This window comes from Vidua macroura, chromosome 2, assembly GCF_024509145.1.
Source record: "Vidua macroura isolate BioBank_ID:100142 chromosome 2, ASM2450914v1, whole genome shotgun sequence".
Lineage (NCBI taxonomy): Eukaryota > Metazoa > Chordata > Aves > Passeriformes > Viduidae > Vidua > Vidua macroura.
The window spans coordinates 5,615,465-5,625,809 of NC_071572.1; the positions used below are offsets into that span (position 1 = coordinate 5,615,465).

General features: G+C 42.0%; 1 protein-coding gene across 2 annotated transcripts in view; it reads right to left on the minus strand.

Annotated features, from left to right (window-relative positions):
• HSF2BP (heat shock transcription factor 2 binding protein) overlaps positions 1-10,058 on the minus strand; it is a 30,713-nt gene extending 20,655 nt beyond the window's left edge. The window contains exons 1-3 of one of the 2 annotated variants that reach the window (XM_053971671.1): positions 9,964-10,058; positions 7,729-7,876; positions 3,060-3,163 (exon numbers count right to left, since the gene is read on the minus strand). In XM_053971671.1, the coding sequence (XP_053827646.1) occupies positions 3,060-3,163; positions 7,729-7,876; positions 9,964-9,999 (288 nt within the window). In that variant the 5' untranslated portion in view covers positions 10,000-10,058. Of the gene's footprint in view, positions 1-3,059; positions 3,164-7,728; positions 7,880-9,963 lie in introns of both variants that reach the window. The other variant, XM_053971670.1, reaches the window with a different exon arrangement.
• Positions 10,059-10,345: the final 287 nt, after the last annotated feature.

Below are 10,345 nucleotides of genomic sequence, written 5' to 3' on the forward strand. Positions count from 1 at the left end.
CCAAACTATTTGGTAACACAATGATTCTATAATCACTGAAGTGAGCTGCTAAGTGGTTCTTGCCACAAAGCCTAAAGAGAGAACAGATCAACCCTACAGAACCAGGGCACAACCTCCATTTGGCAGTATTTTCTCCAATCACGTGGGAAGCTGGCTGGAAGAATATAATGGAATTGGGCAGGATCTAGGTCTCACTGGCTTCCTACCAGCTGCCACAGGAGCAGCAAAGCTGTTGCACTTCTTGGTTTAGAGCCAGCACAGACAGGGAGATCAAGGCAGGGATTCTGCAGTTTGTGTCTCAGGGTGGGTGGGGGTTCCACGCTAATTCCAGGTAGGGTGGTATTAGTGCTGCAGGGAAAGACCAAGTCCATTCCAGAAAAATTATGCTAATTCAAGTATTAAAAGAGAGAGAATCACAGATTGCACAATGTCAAAAAACAGAAGGATCTTACTCTGCCCATTTTACAGACATGATATTTTCAAATTCACTGCAGAAAACACCTTCCTCAGCTCAGCCTTCCCAGTGTCTGTCAGGATGAAGTATGGGGAAATGAGAAGGAATATCTTCTATGTCAGCTTTGAAAGCAGAACAAGACTTTCAACTATGTATTGTCATCAAGACTTTAAGTATCTCGTTGGTTTTGGGGTTCACCTCAATGCTTCATGTTTAGGGTTTGTAAAGAATAGAAATGTAAACTCATCTGAAAATTTATATAATATGTTGTCAAACAGTACAGAGCTGTGCGTGCTCTGTCACCAGCTACCTCCTAATCACACCTATCAGCCTGATTTGCACTGCTGCTGATGGAACACACAGGTGAGGATTTGTAAAGTTCAAGTTTAATTTCTCAAGCAGACTTCTGTGTGTATTTACTCTCTGGAGTCTCTCTCACCTATATAGGCAAAAGGCTGACACTTTCTGCTGATTCCATAGGCAGAATCTCCCAGGAAAAGTCTCTTATTTCTTAATACTTTGATCATTTTTAAGCAAATTAGCCAAATTCCATCTTTTACATGACTCACTGCCAGGCCTATCAGCTTTTCTGCCACCATATGCATCCACAAAATGTCCTCAGGCATCTTCCTGCCTAATCCCTATATTCTCCCTGTCTTTTCCACACTGTCCTAGTCTTAGGGAAATGTATCTTTAATACATTTTATTTGCATTTGGATGCTAATACTGAGTAAGACATAAAACCCAGTAATACCAAATCCAGATCCCTAAGAAGCATGCAAAGCCAGCAGAAAAGATGCCAGAATTTTTAATAGATCAAAAGCAACATCAGAACAAAGATATGAGGCAAGGAAAACAAAATAGTACATGCAAGAGCCAGGAAAATAAACAGAGCCTACAAAAGCAAATAACCTGGCTGGAAGCAACACTCCTAAGAGCTCACACCACCCAGTAATCCCTGTGCTATGCAACACCACCATCTTCAGGAAAAGGTCAAGGCACAAGAACACAGCAGTGCCCAAGTATGGAACTGCAAAAAGACAAAGGAGACATCAGCCAAGAATAACATGTTCAAGTACTTCAAGTTTTGCTCAGGTTCAGAAAGCACAGCAATTCCCTAATCAGCGATACAGCTCTGCACAGAGAATTTGGAATGCAAAATGTTGATTTATGACGGCCTCAGAAAAGGACACTGCTCAACCAGAAATGCATTTATTCCATGTTTGTTTCAGTGCATAATTTTCTTCTCCTTCAGAAGACAAATATGTAGAAAATAATTCAGAAACTCTACACAAGGATGCCTAGAGCAGAACAGCAACCAAATGAAAAACACCAGAAAAGTGATTAACAGGAAGAAAAATCACTCATATACACACACACCACCTTGTTGTATCCTGAAAGCTAAAGGACTTCACAATATCATGAGCACAATCCACTGAAATACACCTTCCTGGCATTTAACAGGACCCAGTCAGACAACTGCCACACACTGCACAACAACAAAGACGTGAAGAGAAGAGCTTGGAGCAGAAACACCAAAACAACTGCTCCTAGTAAACTATCTGTGCTTTGTGTAAAACTCATCCTAAAGAAATCATAAACCCAAACCACCTGCCCTTTATCTTGTAGTATTAACAAGAATCATGGGTAGCACTTGCTTCATTAATATCTAAAGCAACAGCATTCAATTTTGCAGGGATTTTATCCTGCAACTGAAGACCTCAGTGCACAGCAAAATGAACTCTGCACCTATTGCAGAACTACAACATCTATCCCAGAAGATATTTATTTTGAAGTAAGGAATAGATTGACAACAATTCCATCATACTAAATGTCATTCCAGAGTGTTTGGTCTACACAGATATGCACTGAAAGTGCAATTCTGAACTCTTCATTATTCCTTTTCAAAAATGAAGTAAATTTTGTGGTTCATCTGTCCTTGTGCAATCCCAAGGCTGGCAAATGCCAGTTGCACAATCCCAACTGCTGACTACTGAAGATGGCTCCAAGGAAATGAACTTTTGCAGCAAATAATCACCACTGATTCTCACAGAGACTCATTTGAACCCAAATGGCTTCACAGTCTGAGAAGTCAGTGCCTTTGCTATTCCTTAATTGTTAAGAATCTCTCCTCTCATAATCACTAAATACAATATTGACAGAGCAAGAGAAGCCCTGAAATTGCTCCTTGATTCTCAGCTGTACATGGCAATTGGATCAATAGGTGCTTTGACAAAGATTATTAACACTAAACAAAGGTACACAGCTCACAGCAAACCAAGAGAGGCTGCTTTCATTCTGTACATTGCACTGTTTAAACTATCTCCTACTGTCTTCTTTGCAAATATGTCATAGCAATGTTAAATTCACAAGAACTGATTCTGTAGTGGACCTTTTGATTCTAGCTATGCCACAATCTTCCCAAACACCCTGTGTTTTATTTCAACATGTTAATATGGATATGGATGACTATTTGGATAGAAATCCCAATTTGTTTTTGAGATTGAGGATTCATTTTGTGACATGAAAATGAAAATTTTAGCATTTCTGCTTTTGTTATTAGAACTCAAACACACAGATATCAATATCCTGGCAGCACATCTACCTTCTTCTCTCTCATGCAATCTGCCTGGGCCGTTTCCAGACGGGCTCTGAAGTGTTCACAATCCATCCTCAGCTGCTCTATTTCCTCCTCCTTTTTCTCCAGGCCTGTGACAGGATAAATCAGATAAAAGAAAGAAGGAACACGTTATGGTCATCGGGCCTGCATTAAAGCAAAGGGAATCCACCAAGTGTGACTTTACCGAGGTGCCTCAGCCGTTTGCTTGTACAAGATCACCTCCCTGTGGCTAAACAGGAATCTTACAATTTGCTGTGTGGCAACAGCACTGAGAAAGCAGAACAACACCTCTGATTTAAAAGAATCACATCTGGCTGTTAAATACTGAGGGTTGAGAAGATTCTAAAAAATTTATTCAGTTTTCTATTTTTTTTCATCTTGGTTCCCATGAAAACTCTGTGAGTGAAATTTCACCTAAGTCAGTGACTATATTAAAAACATAAGAAAAATACCAACAGTAGTCAAAAGTGAGTGTTTCAATCTACAATTTACAACTTACATGGATAGCAAGAATGAAAAGCAACTTTGCCAGATACTTTAAAATAGTATTTATAAAGTAGTATAAGCAACCTGGGCTAGTGAAAGCTGTCCCTGCCCATGGCAATGAGGTTAGAACTGGATGATCTTTAAGATCCCCACCAACCCAACACATTCTGTGATTCCATTATTATAAACTATTTAAACATTATGTCAGTTACAAGCAAATTTTATGATTCCCTTATAAAATTAATTTCTGACGTTATCAGAAATGCATTCTAATTTAAGCACCTTATTTTAGTGAACAGAAATCAAGTTAAAAGTAATCCATTTCACCAGCATGATGTCTTTTTAAAAAAATTCTCTTTGAAGGACAGTTTTAACAATAACTGTGTATTGTATTTTACTTTAAAAAAAAACAGTCTCGGATGCTTAGTATTTATACTGAAAAAAGGAAACATGTTTAAGTAGTTCCAAAAAGCAAAATCCAAATAGCATCTATTGTAAACCTTGGTTAGTTTAAAAAAATAAATTACACCCCACTTCAAACACCATACCTTTGAACATGACAGTTTGGTCTACAGCTTAACACACCTGAAATACCTCCCCCAATATGTCACAGTGTTTTTTAATGTAATTACCAAAAATCATATCAAATTCTATCATGAAAAGACGACATCATTAAAAATTATTAAAATATGTTCTTATTAAACAAAGGACTTGGCTTCTGGCATTCTATTTAGTAATTCTACATTATTTGAAAATAAATACCTTCCTGTTTTGGTCCTAATTGACAAGTTTATCATCTTAAGTATACACACGCTGCTTTGAGTAGCATGTATAAAAAGAGAAAAGCTGTTTGTGGCTGATTTATCTGAAGAGGTGGAACATATTTCCACTCAGCCCTTGTGTGATTCTGAGCCAGCAACACTTTTTAGCAGAAAGCAAAGAGGCAAGGCAAGGGTTCTCTGCTGACAAACATCTCTGTGCCAGGACATGCTCTCTGAGTAACTCACTTCTTTTCAAGCTGCAGTCCAAAGGAAAAGAATGAAGGGAGGAATGGATTAATTGAGGTTTTTGAGGATAACTCTGGTCAGTGGCAAGAAACTTTCCTTCTGTCACAAGAAGAAAATTCAGTCTCATGCACTTCTGACTATGTGGGTGTGAGTCCTAAGAAGTTGACAGCAAGATGTCTTGAGCAGGAGTAGAACATGCTCGGCTTACCTACAGCAGGCCAAGAGCCTTGCCAGGTAAGTTCATCCAGTGAAAATCTCTGTTCCTGCAAGGAAACAAGCTCTCCAGAAAGAGAAGAATCAATTCCAGCCTTTGAGAGGATGGATCCAACCTGAATCCAGCCAGCAGACAAAGAAAGATGCCACATCCTTCACCAGCAAACTTCAAAGGTCCCAGAACAAAACCTGAGCCAGAAGGGGAAAAATATTGACTACTGAGTGTTAACACAATGCAACCTGGACTTTTTAAAGGGTTTCAGATACAAGAAGGATGTGTCAATATCCTCCAAGGTATCACAATGTTTTATGTAGAACAGGCAAAAGAGGACAACAGTGGAAGCTGCTGAAAAGACTTACTTCTAGTTGCTCCTCATTTGTGGAAACTCTCCTGCTGTGCCCAGTCAGCTCTCCCAGCTGTGCCTTTGCTCTGAAGAGAAAGAAGCAGCTTTCACTACCAACTTGGGTGAGTAACAAAGAAATTGAAATGGCACCTTCACACTTCACACAATTGAAACAGTAACTTCACCACTGCAGTGGTAAATCAGACTCTGGGAAGAAGTGGCACTTGCTCCCAAAGAGACTCAAAAGCAGAACAAGACACTGGGCACAGCAAAGAAGAGAAGGCCCCCATTTCAGATATGAGCTAGACTTGGTCTCATCCACAGAAAATTACAGGCTATACCAGTCAGCTCTCCCAGCTGTGCCTTTGCTCTGAAGAGAAAGAAGCAGCTTGCACTACCAACTTGGGTGAGTAACAAAGAAATTGAAATGGCACCTTCACACTTCACACAATTGAAATGGTAACTTCACCACTGCAGTGGTAAATCAGACTCTGGGAAGAAGTGGCACTTGCTCCCAAAGAGACTCAAAAGCAGAACAAGACACTGGGCACAGCAAAGATGTGAGCTAGACTTCATCTCATCCACAGAAAATTACAGGTTATACCAGGAGATTTTCCGGACTACAGATCTAATCTCAAAGCTCTGGGAGGTGGAAAACTGAGTATAATAGGAATGAATGCCAACAAGTGATGGAACTCCAACTCTACTGATCCAAATGCTAGATCTTTGTTAACTGCTATTTTTAACACTTCCCAAGTGGAGTGAGTTCCACTAAACATATCCATAATAATACATAAAAATTGCTGGAGCTGTATCTCTAAGACTCCTGGAGCCAAGCACTCTTCCTGAGAAGGGTAATAAGAACAAAACAGAACCCTCTTTTAGAAATGAACAATTACCCTGGCAAAAACCTTAACGAAGACCCTGACAGCAGCCTGAAAAGCAGGTGTTGGCTGCACTGAGGATTGCAAGCTCAGATCTCAGAGATCAACCCTGGGAAGCCACAGGCAATGGATGTCCTATTGACCTACACCAGGGAAACATGCAAAGATCTCAAGGTTTCTCAAAGCCGTTCAAGACTCCATCAGTCTCACAACTGAATGGGTCACAGGTGTTGGAAGTCTCTGACTGTCATCTGCACTTCTTGAGGAGCAGGAGACTCTGCTGCTAAAGCATTCTTCAACAGTACCCAGGAAACTACAACAGCTGATGGACCTCTGGAGATGTACAAATCACACATTAGGCTTCTGTAAGAACAATATGAAAAAATATGTCTAGGAGCTGCCAGAACTCCTGTGAGCTTCACATGCCACACCAAGAGGCTGTATGTAGCAAACAGCACCATTATGAGAGTGAGGGCTGCTTGTGTCCCTGTGATGTCCAACCTTTAATGTTTTGCATGCTCAAAAGCCTCCTTTCAGTCTGCCTTATTTCATGCTGCAGAGGTAGGAGAACACTGGAGCAGCAAAAATCTGCACTTGTCCAGTTGTAGGGGCACACGATGGCAAAAGCCTGAATAAATATACAAATGATCTCATCACCTGCAAGAGAAATCTCCACTGTGGAGAAAGACTCCAGAGAATTCAAAAGCTATCTCAGCTTGTTCATGCCATGAGCCTACTCTGGATGGCCCTGACAGCGTCTCCTTGATGCCTGGCACAAGGACTGTAAGAAGGGATCAGTGAGAGGAATCTCAAGACAAGTAGGTAAAAACTAATTGAGGTTCTGCAGCAGTGAACACTTCCAGATTTTATCCACCGCTTGTGACATGGAAGAATCTTCCCAAAAAGTGGATCACTGAGGCGGGCTGGAAGATCTGTCTCAATATATTACATTGCCAGACACAGGCCTTGAGGCCCTACCTTGCTTTTCCTTAGCTGCCTGTTGCAAATTAATTTTCCATTTATCACAAGAGACACACTCTCTGTAATCTGTCTCAGTGCTTGTTCCATGTCTTTTCAGGCAAACCCAAATCCAGGTAAATTGTACAGGTAAGCTACAGGCCAGGGATGGAGCTGACTCCTAATTGGCCCTGATGGCATGTTGGGAATGGGGTTATTTTTGAAAAAAAACAATGCACAGAGAAACCCAACATTGAAAAAAATGGACTTTGGGGACAGCAATAAAAAAATTTTTATTACAGAATCTTTTTTTTTTTTATTATTATTAGTAAAGCATATAAGCTAAAAAACAAGACAGGCCAAATACAAGATTAACTCACTATTCCTTCAAATTTTTACCCACTGCTATTTACCATTATTTTGTTTGGGTTTTTGTTTTTCTGTGAAAGTCATCTTTAGAAAAACAAAATGCTTTCGGGGAAAACACTTTTTGTTCCTCATACAGCTTCCCTTACTGCCTGAACTATATATGTTTTTATCCACAGCAAAATATTTTAAAAGATTAATTTGACATGTCTGTTTATTCCTAAGGCAGCCTGTAATTTTCTTCACTACAAACACATTAATTTACTGAGCAGTCACTGAACAACACAGTTGAAGCTGGAATAGCTCCACAAACTCTACAACTATTTCTGGAGCACAACAGTTTGTTCTAAGCAGTTCTGGCAGAAACTGCAAGAGCTTGTAAGATGGTGCTACTCACTTGATTCAACAGCATCCAGCTTCTGGAATGTCCCCAGGATATCTCCATTTACTATTTTGGGTAAGAAATCCCGCAGTTGCATAACTTCAGTTGTCAGCCTTTCCAAATCCCTCCTTCTAACTTTTACAAATTCCTCTTTGGTCTCAGCCTTCTGAAATAAAACAACAAAGCAAAACAAAAACAAACCAACAACCAACCAAAGACACTGTTACAGTCCTGTATGTACAGTCCTATGACATCATTTCAGCTATTTGTAACTTTTTATAGAGAATTATCCAGCAATCAAACCCAAAAGTCTCTGAGGTTGACCCTTTGGCTGTAATCTTAATTTTTGCCACTGTGGCCTTAAGTAAATAGTATTATGTCTCTTCATGTGTTTCTTCACCCAAAATGTGTGCAATGCATCTGGGAATGCTGCAAAAATTAACACTCACATTTTAAAATGTGAGCAGCACACACCAAGCTGTTGCTTCATGACTGCTGTAAAAGGATACGATTACTCAGCTTTTTAATTAATTCAAACATTTGCAAGATCCTCAGTTCTAAATTACAACAACTCTCTTGGAGGAAACTGCATGGTTTTCAAACCAATTTCTCTTTTGTGAAGAGCAAAAATTATTTGCAGCCATCTGCATCTCAATCTCACATAAATAATTTAATCTCAAGGTAATACAGAAATGTTTACTAGCTTCCTCTCCTGCCAAACTACAGCTATAGAATCATTTTCATTCAACATTTCAGCAGAATACGTGTTAATTTTAAAATTACAGAGCAATTTCTGTACAAAAACCCCCATAAAGTCCAATTTCTGATGTACATATATGTGCACTCTGCTGGATGTTAAAAAGGCAGATACACACACACCAACAAAAAGGAAGTTTTAACATATTTTGACTAAAACATCAATCACTTAATATGCTTTTAGAAAGCAAAGTTATATCTTAGTAGTGCTTTGCACTGCACTGAGAACAGTGGTGACAAAATGAGATGCTTTATGTGTCACATTCCAGAGGGAAAAGGCTAACAAACCTAAATCTCATCTCCTACACGTTCAAAATGTGGCATCCCCACAGTCCTCTCAAGAGCAGACACATAAGACAAATGGAAGTCATCCTCTCCAACCATTCCCTACAATTCTTTCTGCTTCCCTACTTCCTCAGATTGAACATTTCCTTTCAGTTTTGCTTCCTACTCTATTTCTTTCTCAGCTGTCTTTCAAATCCAGAGTTTTGGGAAAGATCAGTCCCACCACTGCAGGTTCAGAGCTGTAATGAAGGTAGGGAAGAAAAATTTTGCTTTACTTTGAACCATAAACTCTAAGCTGCATGTAGGAAGTCCTTATGGCAAGGTTCATAAGGCCAAGTAGCACCACATGATGTGACTCTAGAAAAATTCCACTCATCTAGGTCTCAAGAAAGCATGGAGCAAACACATGGGAAGAGGAGTCTTTAGAGGAATGCCATCTGCATGTCAGCAACCACGAATGACAGAGAGAATTCAGTATTACTCAGACTTACAGAGCAAAATTTGGTACATAAAAATAGCTCTGTTCACTAGCAGAAGCTGAATTCAAGTAAAACAGCCTGTGAATCACTGGTGTTGAGATATGAAATATGCAGTAAGGAGGAAATTCTCCTTTGTAGTTCCCACTGTGAGGTCTTTGCAGCACTGCAGCTACAGCAGACAAGTTTTATTTTCTCTGTTCAAGCAGCTTCTCCACATCTCTCTGCACTACAAGAGTATGTTAAAGGCAGATACTGGCAGGGGAGAACAGGAGTTTTCTGTCCAGTCCTTACAGTACCAGCAGGTGCCTGGAAGTAGGAAATTTGACTTCACCGAGTTCGCTCACAGGTGTCAAGTCACCCAGTAATGCACCTGAGCTCATGCCCTGCCCGGTGTGAGCCCAGTGTCGGGAATTCCCCGTCCCTGCCAGGCGAAGGGGCAGAACAGGGCAGAGCTCCCAGCTGGCAATGAGCCCCCAGCAAGGACTCACTGCCAGCCCTCTCCCCACTCACTCCCCACCAGCCCAGGGTGCCTCTGGCACCGCTCTGCAGCCCCCACCGCGCTCCCCTCTCCCTGCGGCCCCGCCATCGCCCCCTCAGGGCGCCGTAAGGCCCAGGACCACCACACAACCCCCGCTCCTTCTGCTCCTCGGGGCACCCACGCCCGCATGGACCCCCGGGCCGGGCCCGGCCTCAGAGCCAGCCCCGAGCGCCCCCGGGCCGCTCGCGATACCTGCGCGTCGCCAGCGAGGCCGGCGCTGCGCCACATCGCGACAGCGGCGACAGCGGCGTCGTGCGGCGGGGGGAGCGTGAGGGCGGGAAGGGACGCGCGATTGCCACGCCCCCTGTGTGGCCACGCCCATTCCGATTGGTCAGGTGCGTGCGGGGGCGCGGTCTGACAGTCAGGCTCCGCCCCCAGCCCCGCCCGGAGCGGCCCCGGGATAACACCGGGATGACACTGGAATAGTACCGGGATAACACTGGGATAACACCGCGATGACACTGGAATAATACCGGGATAACACTGGGACAACACCGGGATAACACTGGGGTAGCAGTCGGACAATACCGGGAAAACACCGGGATGACACCGTGACAATGCCGGGACAATACCG